This window comes from Eretmochelys imbricata, chromosome 1, assembly GCF_965152235.1.
Source record: "Eretmochelys imbricata isolate rEreImb1 chromosome 1, rEreImb1.hap1, whole genome shotgun sequence".
NCBI classification, from domain to species: domain Eukaryota; kingdom Metazoa; phylum Chordata; order Testudines; family Cheloniidae; genus Eretmochelys; species Eretmochelys imbricata.
This window is the reverse complement of record NC_135572.1, coordinates 316,981,932-317,001,603: the sequence shown is the minus strand read 5'-3', so window position 1 is coordinate 317,001,603 and position 19,672 is coordinate 316,981,932. Positions and strand designations below refer to the sequence as shown.

At 43.5% G+C, this 19,672-nt stretch overlaps 1 protein-coding gene across 4 annotated transcripts in view; it reads left to right on the top strand.

Moving 5' to 3' along the window:
* The first annotated feature begins 6,582 nt into the window (after nt 1-6,582).
* Nucleotides 6,583-19,672, top strand: part of AASS (aminoadipate-semialdehyde synthase) — a 53,135-nt gene continuing 40,045 nt past the window's right edge. For 3 of the 4 annotated variants that reach the window (XM_077834466.1, XM_077834458.1, XM_077834480.1), the window contains exons 1-6: nt 6,583-6,679; nt 9,545-9,765; nt 15,289-15,465; nt 18,166-18,250; nt 18,982-19,049; nt 19,150-19,296. In XM_077834466.1, coding sequence (XP_077690592.1) covers nt 9,553-9,765; nt 15,289-15,465; nt 18,166-18,250; nt 18,982-19,049; nt 19,150-19,296 — 690 coding nt within the window. In that variant the 5' untranslated portion in view covers nt 6,583-6,679; nt 9,545-9,552. The remainder of the gene's footprint in view (nt 6,680-9,544; nt 9,766-15,288; nt 15,466-18,165; nt 18,251-18,981; nt 19,050-19,149; nt 19,297-19,672) is intronic. The other variant, XM_077834472.1, reaches the window with a different exon arrangement.

Here is a 19,672-nt window from a genome sequence, read left to right as displayed (position 1 = left end):
GCCCTGAGGGATGGGTGAACCAGCCTTTTATAACCCACTGTCTCTAGGCAGATTATGTGGCCACCTGACCTTCACTTTTCCCGCCTTACAGGGAAAAGGGCGCCAAATCCTTCATGCAGAAGGGGACTCAAAATGGAGGCCAACAACAATATTTGAAAAAAACAAGATGGCCATGTAAGGGCAAGATGATAAAAACAGAATAAAACAGAATTCCCTTACACTATAGGGCCTGATTTTGATCCCAGTTACGTTTGTATAAAGTCAATAGAGTTGCATTGGTATAAGTGAGATCAATTTGCGAAAACAAAACTTTTACAAAACACTAACTCTAGTTCTCCTGTCATCCTTTCCTAGACATGTCAAAAAGATTTGCACAATGAATTTATTACCACCCAGCCTCTTTATCATGTAATTTAGTCCCCAATCAACTTGCCTGAGAGATTGCTCTTTGTAACCTAAATACTTGACCTATAACTGCTTGCTAACTGAAGGTTTATCTCTTAGAGCTCTGATATAGTTGGGCCACAATATCAGTGGAAATGATCAAAGCCAGCCACATCCTTCAAAAATTACAACAGTATGTGATAATTAAGACATAAAGTCCTATAGCTTGCAATATGCTGTGTTAGTGAGGGCTATTTTCCCTTTAACAAGGGTACATTTAACAGGGCCTTGTATGAAGTAAAGGGCTAGTCTACACACAGTTTTTGTATGGCTTTATCTATATTGGTTTGGAAACCAATATAGGTAAAGCGGCACAAATTACTAGTGTGGAAGCAGTTATGTCAATATAAAGGTCCTTACACCAATATAGCTTATTCCCATAACACACCTTTATAACAGTCTGTGTCCACACAAGGCGTTTCAACCACTTTAACTATATCAGTATAAAATATAACTAACTTGAATAGTTAAATCACTATAAAAACCGTGTGTAGCCCATGGCATGATAGGTCTCTGGCAGAGTTTAATCCACTCTAGTAGTGTAATAGGAATTGTATAGTATGCTTGTAACTAGTTTGGGAGCCCTCTAGTGGCCTCACTTGCCTTTTGGCACCTTAGAGACTAACCAATTTATTTGAGCATAAGCTTTCGTGAGCTACAGCTCACTTCATCGGATGCATCCGATGAAGTAAGCTGTAGCTCACGAAAGCTTATGCTCAAATAAACTGGTTAGTCTCTAAGGTGCCACAAGTACTCCTTTTCTTTTTGCGAATACAGACTAACACGGCTGCTTCTCTGAAACCTGTCACTTGCCTTTTGTTATTGTAGCCATCAGACTCCTTCCAGAGCTGCAGTGTCATACTTAGGGCTCCTGGCAGGTTGCCCTCCCCCTCAGCTTCCTGTTCCCTTGTGGGAGGGGGAAGCCGCCCAGCGCTTCTTGCCCCAGGGAAGCAGGATCTGGCTGCCCTGGCTTCTCCCTCCCTGCAAGGAGAGGGGCAGCCTTGTCAATTTCAGGGCTCCATGCTGGGAGCAGGGGGTGGGGGGCGGGAAGCGGCCCTGGCTTCTCACCCCAGCTCCCAGCTGGGAGCAGGGACCAGCTGCCGAGGCTTCTCGTCCTGGCTGCGGGGTGGAGGTGTGTCCAGCTGCCCAAGCTCTTCAGGAGAGTGGGGTGCGAGGGGGGGGGCAGCTGAAATCTAGCTGCCTGGTTTTCTTGTCAATTTCACAGTTCCTGCTGTAAAATTGACAAGACAACCAACAGCCAATGTAAGTAACATAGTTTCTACACAGATACTGTGTCACCCTAACTATACTGACATAAGCCCTCTACCTCTTGTGGAGATGGAGTTATTATGTCGGTGTAGTAGGGTATTTCAATTGGCGGGAGCAAGACTGTAGTGTAGACACTGACACAATTAGTTCAACGTAAGCTGCCTCATGTTGACCTAACTGTGTAATGTGGACCAGGCCTTAGTTTTTCATAGTGTATGTCTACCCTTACAGTGCTACAGTGGCAAAGCTGCAGTGGTTCAGTGTAGTTCTCCCGTCACTATAGGTAATCCATCTCCCCAAGAGGAGGTAGTTAGGTTGATGGAAGAATTCTTCTGTTGACCTAGCGTTGTCTACACCAGGGGATAGGTTGCCATAGCTACGTCTCTTTAGATTTTTCACACCCTGCAGAAATGTAACTATGCTTATGTAAGTTTTCAGTGTAGACTAGCCTATAGAGCAGGGGTGGGCAAACTTTCTGGCCTGAGGGCCACATCGGGTTTCTGAAACTGTATGGAGGGCCAGGTGGGTAAGGCTGTGCCTCCCCAAACAGCCTGGCCCCCGCCCCCTATCTGCCCCTTCCTGCTCCCTGACTGCCCCCCTCAGAACTCCCTACCCATCCAAACCCCCCTGCTCCCTGACTTCCCCGACCCCATTCACACCCCTGCCCCCTGACAGGCCCCCACCTGGGACTCCCACACCTATCCAACCCCTCCTGCTCCCTGTCCCCTGACTGCCCCCCTGGACTCTCTGCCCCTTATCCAGCCTCCCTGCTCCCCACCCCCTTACCATGCTACTCAGAGCACCAGGACTGGCAGCTGCACTGCCCAGAGCACTGGTGGCATGGTGAGCTGAGGCTGCGGGGGAGGAGGGACAAAGGGGAGGGGCCGGGGGCTAGCCTCCTCAACTGGCAGCTCAAGGGCCACGCGGGCCGTAGTTTGCCCACCTCTGCCATTGAGTCTGTCATAAATATAAAGGGAAGGATAACCAACTTCCTGTATACAGTGCTATAAAATCCCTCCTGGCCAGAGGCAAAACCCTTTCACCTGTAAAGGGTTAAGAAGCTAAGATAACCTCGCTGGCACCTAACCCAAAATGACCAATGACGGGACAAGATACTTTCAAATCTGGAGGGGGGGAACAAAGGGTTTGTCTGTCTGTGTGATGCTTTTGCCGGGAACAGATCAGGAATGCAGCCTTACAACTCCTGTTAAGTTAGTAAGTAACCTATCTAGAAATGTGTTAAATTTCCTTTTGTTTAATGGCTGGTAAAATAAGCTGTGCTGGATGGAATGTATATTCCTGTTTTTGTGTCTTTTTGTAACTTAAGGATTTGCCTAACGGGAATCTCTATGTTTTAAATCTAATTACCCTGTGAGGTATTTACCATCCTAATTTTACAGAGATGATTCATTTACCTTTCCTTTAATTAAAATTCTTCTTTTAAAAACCTGATTGATTTTTCATTGTTCTTAAAATCCAAGGTTTGGGTCTGTGTTCACCTGTACAAATTGGTGAGAATTCTTATCAAGCCTTCCCCAGAAAAGGGAGTATAGGGCTTGGGGGGATATTTTGGGGGAAGACATCTCCAAGTGGGCTTTTTCCCTGTCCTTTGTTTAAAACGCTTGGTGGTGGCGACATACGGTTCAAGAACAAGGCAAAGTTTGTACCTTGGGGAAGTTTTTAACCTAAGCTGGTAAAAATAAGTTTAGGGGGTCTTTCGTGCAGGTCCCCACATCTGTACCCTAGAGTTCAGAGTGGAGAAGGAACCTTGACATGGTGGTAGAGCGGTGGGATCATTTTAAACCAGAGATCATTTTAAACCAGAAGCACAGCAGGATTTTAAAAGTTTTTGTAAAAGGCGATTGCAGCTCTAGATTCTGTCTCTCTGCCTGGGGGACAGAGCAGCAGGCATAACAAAAGGATTTTTCTGTAGGCTGAGAACAGCTATCAGAGAAAAATGTATCATGTTACAGCACAGCAACATTTTACAAGCCAGTTTTTGATTTGTTTTGTTTTGTTTCTAACTCTCGGATGTAAAGTTAGTTAAAAAAAAGAGGTTAGGATGACAGACTGCACTGTTCAACAGAAGCTGGATTAGCCAGATTTGAGGCAGAGGAAAAACAAAACAAACACGAAAGACGGGAGAACTCAGACAGATGGAAATGGAGGCAAAAAAAAGAAAAGAAATGGAGGCCAAAGGAAAAAAAAAGGGAGGCTGCCCACAGGAGAGAAATGGAGGCAAAGAAAAAAGAAAAGGAGGAGAAGGAAAAAGAGAGGAAGCATGCACTGGAGATGGAGAAGGCAAAGGCTCAGCAGAATATACTGAATAACCCTAACAATCCTTCCCCAACAATCCACAAATGGGAGTGACTATGTCCACATTATCATAGAATATCAGGGTTGGAAGGGACCTCAGGAGGTCATCTAGTCCAACCCCCTGCTCAAAGCAGGAACAATCCCCAATTTTTGCCCCAGATCCCTAAATGGCCCCCTCAAAGACTGAACTCACAACCCTGGGTTTAGCAGGCCAATGCTCAAACCACTGAGCTATCCCTCCCCCCCGATGAAGCCAGTGATATTGCTGAATATTTTCTCACCTTTGAGAGACTGTGCACACTCCATCAAATTCCTGAAGCTCACAAGATGACCACATTAGTTGCAAAATTGACTGGAAGAGCTCTGGACATATTCAATAAGATGCCTATTGAGGAGGCTTCTGACTACAATAAATTCAAAGATTTGGTTTTAAAACAATTTCAAGTTACACCTGAAACTTACAGAGTAAAATTTAGAGCCCTTAAGAGAGTGGCTGATGCACTCTCCCGTAAAAGTTTCCCAAAATCAACTGGTTAAAATCGTCCTTAAAATGTATAAAATATTGTTAGTCTTTATACAGTTAGTAGTATATTTAAAGGTGCATGTGTCTTATTAACTCTGTTTATAAAGCTCCAAAAAGAATCACAGCCAGTGTTTCACCGTATCTGTGATTTGGGGGGCGTGTCATAAATATAAAGGGAAGGGTAACCACCTTTCTGTATACAGTGCTATAAAATCCCTCCTGGCCAGAGGCAAAACCCTTTCACCTGTAAAGGGTTAAGAAGCTAAAATAACCTCTCTGGCACCTAACCCAAAATGACCAATAAAGGAACAAAATACTTCCAAATCTGGAGTGGGGGTGAACAACGGGTTTGTCTGTCTGTATAATGCTTTTGCCGAAAACAAATAAAAAATGCAGCCTTACAACTTCTGTTAAGTTAGTAAGTAATCAAGCTAAAAATGCGTTAAATTTCCATTTGTTTAATGGCTGGTAAAATAAGCTGTGCTGGATGGAATGTATATTCCTGGTTTTGTGTCTTTTTGTAACTTAAGGATTTGCCTAATGGGAATCTCTATGTTTTAAATCTAATTACCTTGTGAGGTATTTACCATCCTAATTTTACAAAGGTGATTCTTTTACTTTTTCTTTAAAATTCTTCTTTTAAAAACCTAATTAATTTTTCATTGTTCTTAAAATCCAAGGGTTTGGGTCTGTGTTCACCTGTACAAATTGGTGAGAATTCTTATCAAGCCTTCCCCAGAAAAGGGCGTGTAGGGCTTGGGGGAATATTTGGGGGAAAGACATCTCCAAGTGGGCTCTTTCCCTGTTCTTTGTTTAAAACGCTTGGTGGTGGCAGCATATGGTTCAAGAACAAGGCAAAGTTTGTACCTTGGGGAAGTTTTTAACCTAAGCTGGTAAAAATAAGCTTAGGGGGTCTTTCATGCAGGTCCCCACATCTGTACCCTAAAGTTCAGAGTGGGGAAGAAACCTTCACAGAGTCATAGATTCAGTGGCCAGAAAGGACCCGTTCTGATCATCTAGTCCTACTTCCTGTGTAACACGGTCCCTAGAACTTCTGCAAAATAATTCCTAGGGCAGATCTTTAAGAAAAAAAATTCCAATCTTGAATTAAAAATTGTCAGTGATGGAAAATGCACCACAATTCTCGGGAAATTGTTCATAAATTGTTCTAATGGTTACTTTCTGTCACTGTTAAAAAATTACACCTTAGGTAGGCCTATGTATTTGTATATAGTTAAACACTGTTATTTGGCATCCAACTGTGTAACTTAAGGATTTTGTTTTATTACTAACGTTGTGTAGAGAGCAAAGATACTATATTGCCATTCCTTATTTTAGTGGGTGGAGAAAAGGGGAAATTAAAGAGCTCTGAGTTACTTGTCATTGAGGAGGAGGGGGATACACAAGGATTTTGTCAGCTGGGGAAGGGCTGGGATGCTTTTCAGAGGCAGAGATATGTTGATCCTTCCATGTCCTATCTGCCTTGCCAATGCCCATCCCCCATTACCGTACAATTTATGTTAAAAATACAATGTTGACACCCATTTTATTAATGCGTTTCTAGTTTCCCAGATCCACACCGTGTTTTCCCTGTCCCAGTGACTCTCGTATTCCAGATGCCTCTGAGCCATTTCGGGGAAGGGGAGCTCCGCTCTCTCCGCCATCCCCCGGACTGTCATGTATGGCAGATCCCGGCAGCATTGCGGGGTGTGCAGTCGGCGTGGCCAGTAGGATCCCTGCGAGCCCATTGATTGTCCGTATCTGGGAGCGTTCCCGTGACCTTGTGCAAGTCCCCTTGGAGAGCCAGGGCCCCGCAGCAGAACATTCCGGGAAATCTCCCCCGCCCCAGCCAGAGCAGGAGCCCACACGAGAGAGGCGAGTTCGGGGGGTGTGTGTGGGGGAGAGACGAGACGTCACCAATAACGTCACGCCTGGGGACCTTTTGCGATTGGCGGAAAGGGAAGGTTGTACCCCGAAGGTCACACGCGATTGGCTGCCGGCGGGGGCTGCATCCCTTCTTTCCCCTACATTCTGTACATAGCCTCGCTGGGCAGCCTCTGCGTTCGTTTGCGCAATCCCAGAGCCGGCGGCTCCCTTCTCCCGTGTAAACCCCCGCTCCGCTGCCAGGTGGGTGCCGCGCTTCGCGCGTGGGCTGGGCTCTGCGTCTCCTGCAGTGGGGTCCTGCTGTAGCAGCAGGCGGCGGAGGTTTCCGTGGGGGGCCTCCAGGCCGCGCGTGGGGCTGTGCCTGCTGCTGGGTCTGGGCTGGACCTTGGAGGCCGCTGCGGCCCGGGTCAGTGCGGGACAGCGGGCTGGGCTGTGGGAGTCGCTCCCAGTGATTCCGCCCCCCTCGGGAATGTCCCTCTCCGCCTCCGAGCCCAGGCGGTGCAGTCCCGCCGTGGTGGGTCGGGCAGAACGGCCTGGCTTTCAGCTCCCTCCCTCCCCGCTCCTCGGTACAGCTGGATTCTCGAGGACAAGTTTGCATCTTCGTTTCTGGCAACAAAGTAGCCACGTTCGTCCCTGGTGGTGATCCCTGCAGCGAGCCTGGATTTTCCAGCTCGTGAGGTCTTTTCTGGCCAGTAATTTAGACTGATAGGGAGCAATCCATCAGAGAGAAAGCTGTGAAGGAGATTAAATGCTCCTTTTAGCTGCATCTCTAGATCAGGAGTTACCTGCCGTCCTGTTCTAACATGCGGGAAACAAGTTTGGATCACATCATATGTCTGGTTTCAGAGTAGCAGCCTGTTAGTCTGTATTCGCAAAAAGAAAAGGAGGACTTGTGGCACCTTAGAGACTAACCAATTTATTTGAGCACAAACTTTCGTGAGCTACAGCTCACTTCATTGGACGCATCATATGTCTGCTAGGAAAGAACTATTCGTGACCTCTGGCAAAGGTGTATGTGAATCTGAAAGTCACCATTGTTTTAAAAAATCCTCGGGGGCGGGGGGAAATATAAAACCCATCGATCTGCAATTGCTTCAAGTAATAATTAAGATAAGTATAACTGAAGGAGATTGGGGGAAAATATTTTTCTATATCTTCACTTTGCATTGGGTACCTGGCAGAATTCTTAAGTTTTTTAACTAGTTGTTAAAGATGCAGCTGGAAAAACAGAAATTGGCAGTAGGATTCAGGCAGGTATTGATACATGGGATTGTTTAATTTCAAAACTAAATGCTTTGAATAATCATTTAAAAAAATTTAAAACTCGTACCAACTTCATCAGTTTGTGGCACTAAAACTACCATTAGAAGAAAAGCCACATATTCAGTATGCCTTAAAAATTGCTGTCAATTTAAAAATATGTTGTAAATGTGCTATCTTTAACATAATTAATGCAGCTAAGATTATTAAAAGTAAGAATTTTTTTAAAACCCATCTTGCCAATCTTCGTATGTCTTGTTCTTCTTTCAGTAAGGCCAGTGAAAATCAATGAGGTCAGTTTTGCTCTAAGACTTTAATAGTGTTTGAGTTTCAAAGGCTTCTGGGAATGTTTGTTTACAAGCACCTGTTTTTATTGGAACTCAGAAAGTTTCCACACTGTTTTCTTTTGGTCTGAGGTTTTATAAAATCTTGTTTTCAGGCCAAATTTAAGGTGACAGTGTCCCTTTAATAGACCAAATGTCAAAAATACAAAGCACTGTACAAATGGGAAAGAAGATTTTTGCATGCTAACTCTTCTGTCCCTATCCCTATCCCCATGTGACCCATCCCTTATCCCCATGTGACCCATAATCAGCCAGTAAGTTTCTTGTACAAGTGGGCCTTCAGCAGGAAGGATGGTGTGCTTGCTGGCATTCTGCTCATAGGAAGGTGCTATGGAAGAATGTAAGTGAGAACTAAAAGATCATTACACTTTGCATTTCGAAGTAGCTTTCTCTGATACTGTAGGATGCTCACTATGTATTTCTTGCTATTGCTCTGATCTTGCAAAGATTTACAGGTTTCAGAGTAGCAGCCATGTTAGTCTGTATCCACAAAAAGAAAAGAAGTACTTGTGGCACCTTAGAGACTAACAAATTTATTTGAGCATAAGCCTTCGTGAGCTACAGCTCACTTTATTGGATTTACAGACACTCCTAACTTGAAGTCCATGAGCAGTCCCACTGAGTTTAAAGGGCCTTTGTATGCTTAGTTAGATATGTGCATAAGTCTTTGCAAAACTGGGGTCTAAGAGCTAGATTTTCAAAGATGTTTAAATACAGAGAGGCATCTAGACCAGATCCTCAAAGGTATTCAGGCATCTAAGTACGTTTTGAGGATCTGGACCTTCGTGGGGTTTTCAAAAGTGCGTAGGCACCTAGCTCACAGTGATTTAAATTTAAATAGGGATTGGGTGCCTAGGCATGCTTCTGTAAGTACCTTTAAAGAAATGGCCCAAGGGCATTTGTCATTGATCATGTAGTACCCTTAACTGTACTTTATTGCTTTTTTATGAGTTAATCTCTTTTTTTATCACTATGCCAAGTGATAAGGAAGATATTTATAAGGTGGGGGGCTGATACATTTTTGGCTCTTGCATATTTATACTGGTGACTCAGTCTAACTGGCATTTTTGCTTAAGCCTCCAGCACTGATCACAAGTACAATAACTAGAATTAAAAAAATATACCTTGCACATGAGTAAAAACCTTTTGATACACCGATACTGGTGGTTTGATTTTTGTGAAGTAACCTAGCCAAAGCAAAGAGAAAATGAGACTTTGTAATGTTCTCTTACTATTTCAGCTGTGGTTTACATTAGAGAGCTTATGTTTGGTAATGAAAGTAAATTCAGATTTCTATTGCACAGGAAATCTGGGAATATTAATATTGTTAATCAGAAAATTGTGATAATTATTGCTGGTGTTACGATCATTGTAGTGATTAGTAGTTGAGTATGTTTTACAACAGATTTTTAAAGAGACGTGAACTTCTTGTACAAACAAAGTGGTTTCTAAGCACCTTTACAAGCCTGGTATTGTTTAACTACTTTGTCTTTGCTGCCATCAGGTTTTATTATGCTACGAGCATTCAGAAATCCAACTGGTAAGTGTGGGGTCCACCTTTTAAAGTGCCGTCACCATCATAAACCTGTACTGGCAATCAGGAGGGAAGACATTAGTGCTTGGGAAAGAAGAGCACCTCTAGCACCAAAGCATGTTAAGGAGCTAACAAATTTGGGATATAAAGTCTTAGTACAGCCATCAAACCGGAGAGCCATCCATGAAAAGGTAAGTTCTGCTGTGGTTCCCATTTAGAAGAACGAAATGTAACATTGGTTTACTTAATTATGGTACTACAGCATTAAAGGATGTAAATAATAGTGAACATATGTTATTATCTACTTCGTTATTTATTACAAAAGGGGGTCATTCTTTCCCACTGACAAAAGCAATGGGAATCATTGGCTAGATCTGTAAGTATCCCAATATTGATGCCTATTCATAGTTCTTTGTTTTTTAGGTCTGTCCTGCCCTCCCTCAGCCGCACTGCCTTCTATTGTCTAAATTCTCAATAGTTCTTTGCATAGGAACTTTGGGGTTTTATAAAAAGAAAAGGAGTACTTGTGGCACCTTAGAGACTAACCAATTTATTTGAGCATAAGCTTTTGTGAGCTACAGCTCACTTCATCGGATGCATAAAGTGGAAAATACAGTGAGGAGATTTATATACACACAGATCATGCAAAAATGGGTGTTTACCATACATATTGTAAGGAGAGTGATCACTTAAGATGAGCTATTACCAGCAGGAGAGTGGGGTGGGGGGAGAGAAAACCTTTTGAAGTGATAATCAGGGTGGGCCATTTCCAGCACATTTCCAGGAGTTAACAAGAACGTCTGAGGAACAGTTGAGGGGGGGAGGAATAAACAAGGGGAAATAGTTTTACTTTGTATAATGACTCAACCACTCCCAGTCTCTATTCAAGCCTACGTTAATTGTATCCAATTTGCAAATTAATTCCAATTCAGCAGTCTCTTGTTGGAGTCTGTTTTCGAAGTTTTTTTGTTGAAGAATAGTCACTTTTAGATCAGAAATCGAGTGACCAGAAAGATTGAAGTCTTCTCCGACTGGTTTATGAATATTATAAATCTTGACATCTGATTTGTGTCCATTTATTTTTTTACGTAGAGACTGTCCAGTTTGACCAATGTACATGGCAGAGGGGCATTGCTGGCACATGATGGCATAAATGTTGGCATACTGTGGGGCCATGTGGGCCATTACCCTCTGATCCCACTGAGGGTTACCAAAAGAAACTACAGTATTTGCTCAAGAAACTCCCTGAAAAAGCACAAGAACAAATCCGCACAGACACATCCCTGGAACCCCGACCTGGGGTATTCTATCTGCTACCCAAGATCCATAAACCTGGAAATCCTGGGCGCCCCATCATCTCAGGCATTGGCACCCTGACAGCAGGATTGTCTGGCTATGTAGACTCCCTCCTCAGGCCCTACGCTACCAGCACTCCTAGCTATCTTCAAGACACCACTGACTTCCTGAGGAAACTACAATCCATCGGTGATCTTCCTGAAAACACTGTCCTGGCCACTATGGATGTAGAAGCCCTCTACACCAACATTCCACAAAAAGATTGACTACAAGCTGTCAGGAACAGTCTCCCTGATAATGTCACGGCAAACCTGGTGGGTGAGCTTTGTGGTTTTGTCCTCACCCATAACTATTTCACATTTGGGGACAATGTATACCTTCAGATCAGCGGCACTGCTATGGGTACCCGCATGGTCCCACAGTATGCCAACATTTTTATGGCTGACTTAGAACAACGCTTCCTCAGCTCTTGTCCCCTAACGCCCCTACTCTACTTGCGCTATATTGATGACATTTTCATCATCTGGACCCATGGAAAAGAAGCTCTTGAGGAATTCCACCATGATTTCAACAATTTCTATCCCACCATCAACCTCAGCCTGGTCCAGTCCACACGAGATCCACTTCCTGGACACTACAGTGCTAACAAGCGATGGTCACATAAACACCACCCTATACCGGAAACCTACTGACCGCTGTTCCTACCTTCATGCCTCCAGCTTTCTCTCAGACCACACCACACAATCCATTGTCTACAGTCAAGCTCTATGATACAACCGCATTTGCTCCAACCCTTCAGACAGAGACCAACACAAGATCTCTATCAAGCATTCTTACAACTACAATACCCACCTGCGGAAGTGAAGAAACAGATTGACAGAGCCAGAAGAGTACCCAGAAGTCACCTACTACAGGACAGGCCCAACAAAGAAAATAACAGAACGCCACTAGCCATCACCTTCAGCCCCCAACTAAAACCTCTCCAACGCATTATCAAGGATCTACAACCTATCCTGAAGGACGACCCATCACTCTCACAAATCTTGGGAGACAGGCCAGTCCTTGCCTACAGATAGCCCCCCAACCTGAAGCAAATAGTCACCAGCAACCACACACCACACAACAGAACCACTAACCCAGGAACCTATCCTTGCAACAAAGCCCGTCGCCAACTGTGCCCACATATCTATTCAGGGGACACCATCATAGGGCCTAATCACATCAGCCACACTATCAGGGGCTCGTTCACCTGCACATCTACCAATGTGATCTATGCCATCATGTGCCAGCAGTGCCCCTCTGCCATGTACATTGGTCAAACTGGACAATCTCTACGTAAAAGAATAAATGGACACAAATCAGATGTCAAGAATTATAACATTCATAAACCAGTCGGAGAAGACTTTAATCTCTCTGGTCACTCGATTTCTGATCTAAAAGTGACTATTCTTCAACAAAAAAACTTTGAAAACAGACTCCAACAAGAGACTGCTGAATTGGAATTAATTTGCAAATTGGATACAATTAACTTAGGCTTGAATAGAGACTGGGAGTGGTTGAGTCATTATACAAAGTAAAACTATTTCCCCTTGTTTATTCTCCCCCCCACACTGTTCCTCAGATGTTCTTGTTAACTCCTTGTTCTCTCCCCTCACCCCACTCTCCTGCTGGTAACAACTCATCTTGAGTGATCACTCTCCTTACAATGTGTATGGTAAACACCCATTTTTGCATGATCTGTGTGTATATAAATCTCCTCACTGTATTTTCCACTTTATGCATCCGATGAAGTGAGCTGTAGCTCACGAAAGCTTATGCTCAAATAAATTGGTTAGTCTCTAAGGTGCCACAAGTACTCCTTTTCTTTTTGCCAATACAGACTAACATGGCTGCTACTCTGAAACCTTTGGGGTTTTATGTAATTCATGATGTCCCATATAACTGTGTTTTTGTCTTTTTTTTTTTTTTCCTTGCTGCCTGAATTCAGGCAGAATATTTCCGCTGATGCTGTGTGTAGCTGTGACAGAAAAAGTGTGCCCCCCCCCCAACCTCCCCTGGCACCCGATCCGACTAATTCATCTGAGTTATATTGAAATGATTGCAAAACCCTGTTAAGTTGCAGGCCACCATGTTTGAAGCCTTGCTAGCTGGCTGTATTGTAGTCACGCTAGCCTGACTCTTAATGAGGCATTTGTGTTAAGCTAACGCAATTGTGAGATATACCCTTTTTACTTATCAAGTCAGGGTCTGAGAGTGGGAGGAATATATTTGAGGCGAAAAAACCAAAAGACAACCTACTGTCCAGTCTTTAAGGATTTGTACTCTAACCAGATGTTTTAAGTAACAACCACATTTACACCAAAGATAACTTACTTTGTGTAAATCTATTGATTTTTGTTATGCTAATGTTCAGCCTGGTCCCACTGTCACTTGAAGTCAATGGGAGTTGTTAAGGTTCCCTCCCCACTCTGAACTCTAGGATACAGATGTGGGGACCCACATGAAAGATCCCCCTAAGCTTATTTCTACCAGCTTAGGTTAAAACTTCCTCAAGGCACAAGTTCTTTGCCCTGAGACGGTATGCTGCCACCACCAAGTGATTTAATAAAGAATCAGGGAAAGGATCACTGGGAGTTCCTAGTTCCCCCAAAATATCCCCCCAAGTCCTTGCACCCCCTTTCCTGTGGAGGCTTGAGAATAATATCCTAACCAACTGGTTACAGAGTGATCACAGAACCAAACCCCTGGGTCTTAGGACAATGGAGAAAAGAAGGATTTTATTTAAAAAAAAAAGGGGGGGGGGGTTAAAAATCACCTCTGTAAAATCAGGATGGAAAACTTTATAGGGTAACAGAAGATTAAAAAACACAGCAGAACTTCCTCTAGGCTTAGTTTCAAAGTTACAGAAAACAGGAATAAATGTCCCTCCAGTAAAGGAAAAATTCACAAGCAGAACAAAAGATAATGTAACATGCCTCGCCTGGCTTTTACTCTCAATTTTTGTAATATGAGAGACTTCTAGGATGGTTTATAGGAGAATGAATTTTCTGACCTAATGTTTCTCTGCTTCCCAAGAGAACACACAAAACAAAGCCTTCTCCCTCCTCCCCCCCCAAGATTTGAAAGTATCTTCATTCCTCATTGGTCCTTTTGATCAGGTGTCAACCAGGTTATTTGAGCTTCTTAACCCTTTACAGGTAAGGAGGAATTCTAGGCTATCCTTAGCTGTATGGTTATCATGCTGCTTCCACTGAAGTTGATGACAGAAGTCTTGCCATCAACTTCAGTGGAAGCAGCATGATAAGGCACAGAGATGGGAGCAGAAGCCCTAGCTTCTGTAACCCACTGTATGACTGTGGACAAACAACCCAATTTCTGTGTCTTAGTTTCTCCATCTTACAATGGGGATTGTGATGTTTTACCCACTTTTGAAGGAAAGAAAACCTCCACAGTCTATTTATTATTAGTAATAAGATGGTCTGAATTCTGCCCCCAGGGACAATCCTATGCAATCCCAATGAAATAATGTAGTGTGACTGGGATCCAAGGGGGGGGACACACTGAGATTGCTCAATTAGGGCAAAATGCAAAGAATGGGGAAGACAGTCCCCCAAACTGGTTATTCTAATATTTAGATTCACAGGCCCAGCAACAAAACTGCTTCTACAATACCTTACTGGTTACCCAGAAGCCAAAAATACAGTTCCCTTAAAGCAACTGAACCTTGAGCTCCCACCCAGGCAGCCAAGTCAGATATAATGAGGATTACTGAAAATCCTGTTCATCATATAAAAATAATGCCATACAAACAGCTATCTCACTTCAGGTAACATTATAAACAAGAAGTGGGCAGCATTATCTCCTCCTGCAAATGTAAGCAAACTTGTTTGTCTGTGATTGGCTGAACAAGAAGTAGGACTGAGTGGACTTGTAGGCTCTAAAGTTTTACATTGTTTTGTTTTTGAATGTTAGGTTCTTTTTGTACATAATTCTACATTTGTAAATTCAACTTTCATGATAGAGATTGCACTACAGTAATTGTACTAGGTGAATTTGAAAAATACGATTTTCTTTTGGTTTTTACAGTGCAAATATTTATAATAAAAAATATAAAGTGAGCACTGTACACTTTATATTCTGTTGTAATTGAAATAAATATATTTGAAAATGTAGAAAGCATCCAAAATATTTAAATAAATGGTATTCTATTGTTTAACAGCATGATTAATCGCAATTAATTTTACTCTCTTGACAGCCCTAATAGAAATCCAAGCTCTTCACTCTTAAATAAGCTTGTTTAGTAACAGGCCTTGACTTGTTTCTGTATCTTTCTGCTTCATAAGTTCTTTTAAGACCTCCTTTGTTTTTTCTGCATTACTGTTGAAGAATGAAAGTGTTTCTTAATGCTCTGTTTACAGGAATATATAAAAGCAGGTGGCATTATTCAGGAAGATATATCTGAGGCATCTCTAATTGCGGGAGTGAAGAGACCTCCAGAGGATAAATTAATTCCCAAAAAGAACTATGCATTCTTCTCTCACACTATTAAAGCCCAAGAGGCAAACATGTCTCTACTGGATGAAATTCTAAGACAGGTAAATATTTTAGTAAGAAAGATCAGTGACCGTTACCACAAGGTAATAAACAGGATTAAACATAGAAGTGCAATGGAAAGTAACGTAAGTATTCATAGATATTTGAGCTTGCTTTTTATGATACACTAATAGAAAGTCTGTACTCTCCGCAGTTGTTGTTTTAAGAGATGCATTTAATTTTTTAAGCTGTTTATATTGATTCTCTTAAGCTACAATATGGAAGTAGTCAAGAGGGTATTGTATATCCAAACACCAGCTATAGGGTATCTACAGCACATCACTTAGCTATGGGTTAGAACACATTGCTGCATCACAGCATTTATATTGTAGGCTTCTATTTTTATTCCTGAGGGAATATTTAAAAATTCTACAAATTTTATTGGTCAATAAATAAATAAATGTGGAGGCTTTAGCATGGCAGTGCGGAGCACAGGCCACTGGCTGCACAGAAGTGGGAGATCACCCTGCAGCCCCAGTCCCGGGACGTGGACCTGGCAGTGAGACTGCACTTGACCCTGACACAGCACAAGGGCTGGGCCTGCCCCAGAAACCCTCTGGTGCCCTGTCCCCCATGCCAGGTGCAGGAGGTGCCGGCAGGCAGGCTCAGCCCGGCAGGATCCAAGTGTGGAGGGCTTAGTGTGGAGGATCCAGGTGTGGGGTGAGAGGGATCTGTGTGGGGCAATCTGGGTGCAGGTGGCTCAGTGGAGGGTCCAAGTGCAGGTGGTTCTGGATGAAGAGGGGCTTGTTGTGGGCTTCAGGGGCATGGGACTTTTCAGAGGGCTTCAGGCAAAGGTGGTTGGGGCTCAGCAGGAGGGTGGGTCTGGATGTGTGGGGCTTAGCGTGAGGGTTGGGTGCTGGGGGGGTGGGGCTTTGTAGGGTGGGGGTCCAGATGCAACTGGTTGGGGCTCTGGGGTGTGGCTTGTCAGGGTATGGAGAGTTCAGTGGGGGGTGTTCTGAGGGGTGGGAGTCCAGACGCAGGGGGTTGGGGCTCAGCGGGGGAGGTTATGGGTTTGGGGCTTTTGGTGCAGGCGGGTCTAGGTATAGGGGGGTCCAGATGCTTGGGGTTGGGCAGATGGGGGAGCAGCTTCTCAAACAGTGACCCCTCTCCCTGTGGCTGAGGGACAATGGGGATGAGAAGCTGTGTGCGTTTGCACGCAGAGCTTCCTGCAGCTGGGGGAGGTTTCTGGCCCTGGCCCCTCCTTTCAGGGGAAGAAGTAGTCCCGGCCCCCAGCCTAGCTGGGACTAGCAGCTGAGCCCAGCACAGGGTATGAGCCAGTAGTCAGGGCATCCTCAGCATTTCTTTCTTTCCCCACCCCAGTTATGCAGTTGTTTACCTCTCTGCCAGCTGCTCTGGGCACCCGAAACAATGCGCCTGCACTGCTGGGGACGGGGTGAGTGATTGCTCGTGCAGCTTCCCTTTGCTTCCCTGTCAGAAAGTCATTTTTCTGAGGGGAAGCAAAGAAATCTGCAGGGGACATGAATTCTGCATGCATGTAGTGATGCAGAATTCCCTCAGGAGTATATTTTGATATTTATAACTGGGCTTTAAACATTCATTTTAGGCTGAAATTGCCATTCCTGGCCTCAGTCAGGGACTTAATTATCCCTCTTTACTTGTTGTTTATATGATGCAAAGCGCTCAACTTGAAACTGATAGTCTTGGCTATAATACACTTTGAAAAGCTGCTTAAGTGCTGTATATGCTTTCCTAAGAGATATTCTCACGGTTAAAGAATATGGCTCTGATTCTGACCTTTCTTGCCAGAGTAAATTGTGAGGAGAAAAAAGATTGAAGTCCGTGTAACTGTACTTCAATACATGATATTGATATCCAGTCTAAAGGGTCTGGTGTGCAGTCCTCATGTGACTGACTATCCCAAAGAAGCTAATTCTGCCTGATTAGGAATTGCAAAATTTGGCTCTTTGCATGTTTCATAACATTGGGTAAAATCCTGGCCTCATGGAAGTTTTGCCACTTATTTCACTGGGACCAGGATTTCATCCTCTGTTTGTTCAGTACATTGATTTGAGCAACTAGTTGTCCCCGAGAACAGAGGTCATCTGTCTACAAAGAGCATGGGCAATAAAAGTGCAAGTGTCTCCCAACAAGCCACAACCTTGATCTTCCAACTTTTTTGGGGAGAGGGTGCATGGATACTGGAATCAGATGTAACATTTACTCTTGTCTCACTTCTGAGATTGACAATGAGTGTCTTATTTGTGAGGCGGCAAATATCCCATTAGGACTGAATCACCCTGCCACTTGGTCAGGATGCTGCTGTTTGTGGGTTATGACGTCTGGGTCAGATCCTCATCTGGTGTCAGTCAGTGTAGCTCTGTTCCTGAGCTGCTGATTTACACCAGATGAAGATCTGCCCCTCTGGGTTCCTCGAAGATGGCCATGTTTCGTTTCAATGATCTGCTGATTGCTGTACTAACATTTTTATTTCTTAACTTAAAAGTGTTATGGAGACTCTGGTTATAAACCAAGCAAGCCAAAAATCAACATGTTCTTAAAAAACACTTTTTTTTTTCCTAAAGTTGAAAACTCAGTCCTGTGCATGTGTGTGTTTCATGCACAAAACATGGCAGAAGGTGCATATAAAAGTAGTTCCCAGAGAAGCAGTTATATCCTTGGTTTTGCTGTTTAAAATCAAACTTTTAGTGAAAACATAAAAGCAACTTTTTATGTATTTTCAGGAAATTCGATTGATTGACTATGAGAAAATGGTTGATCACAGAGGAATACGAGTGGTAGCTTTCGGACAGTGGGCTGGTGTAGCAGGTATAGTGCACTATACAATAAGTAGGCCTAGGACTAATAATGCTTCACCAACATCAGCACCTTTTCAGTTTACATTAACTTCCTGAGAGTCCAGGCCTGTGGTGCTTTCTGTAGCTGCTGAGCAGCTCCTGAGAATCTCTTTCTAGTTTGTTGCTAATTCCCGGCACACAGTATAGTCAGCGTCCTGAGGATTCTCCCTAACTCCATTATTTTACTTCATATTAAGTCCCACCTATCTATACAGAAGCAGTATTTCTCTTGCCAGGAGAGTAGATACTCCACCTCACTGGAAGGAGAATCAGTGACCTTAGGCCAACAGAATATGTGCTCTAGAAAGAAATGTCTGTCACCCTCCCTGTGAGCCAAAGTGTGTGGTGAAGTACAACACACGTGCTAATCAGCCCTCTTTTTTTTGTGACATGGTCCTGATAGCTTTGTATTAAAGTATTTATTGTTTTTCCACTGTACCTCCAAAAAGCTCACTACTCTTCAGTGGAATTTAGCGGTGTGGGCTTTTTTTCCTCCCCCTCCCCACATGGTTGTTCTCTCCTTTCCCCTCCCCACCAAAAAGAAAATATATTGGCATGTTTGAGGGATGCCAAATGGAGGACTGAGATCCAAGTCTGCTACTGAACCTGTTTTATCTTGAGTCCAGGAAGATCTTGGGTATCAGTCACTGTAGATCCTATATGTCCATTCTTAATTATATTAACTGTGTAATTCTGAAATAGGAATGATCAATATTTTACATGGAATGGGATTACGATTTCTTGCCCTGGGACATCACACTCCTTTCATGGTAGGATTTTTACATAACATCACTTGAACATTTTAGTAAAAAGAAATATCATGGGCTCTGGACAAACACATTGATAAGAACCCTTTGTGTCTGGTTTCAGCACATTGGTATGGCTCATAACTACAGGAACAGCAGCCAGGCTGTGCAGGCAGTGCGGGATGCTGGCTATGAAATCTCTCTGGGTTTGATGCCAAAGTCGATTGGACCCTTAACATTTGTGTTTACAGGCACTGGTAACGTTTCTAAGGTAAGATGCCTTCCCTCCCACCAATGTAATACTCGTTTTTGATGTATCTTTTTACCTAAGTCCTATTTGTGAATCTTGTACGCATCAGGCTCACTGTATGCAATTTCATGATAGATTTAATTTGTGCACTACTCTTGCTTCTAGGCTTTTTGCCATGGTATGATATGAATTCCCAGTTACCCTAGACTTGTGCTTGTAGAGGAGCTATGATACTGGTTACTAGTCATGAATCATATAAACTAGGCTGCACTGTCAAGGACAGCTGCTCCTCACCCCCTTAATGCTATAGAATGGTTAAGGATGACTATGTGGGAGAACTTCTGTTTGCTTTATCAGTCTGTATATATTATTCCTCAAAGAAGGTTAGACTTCCGCA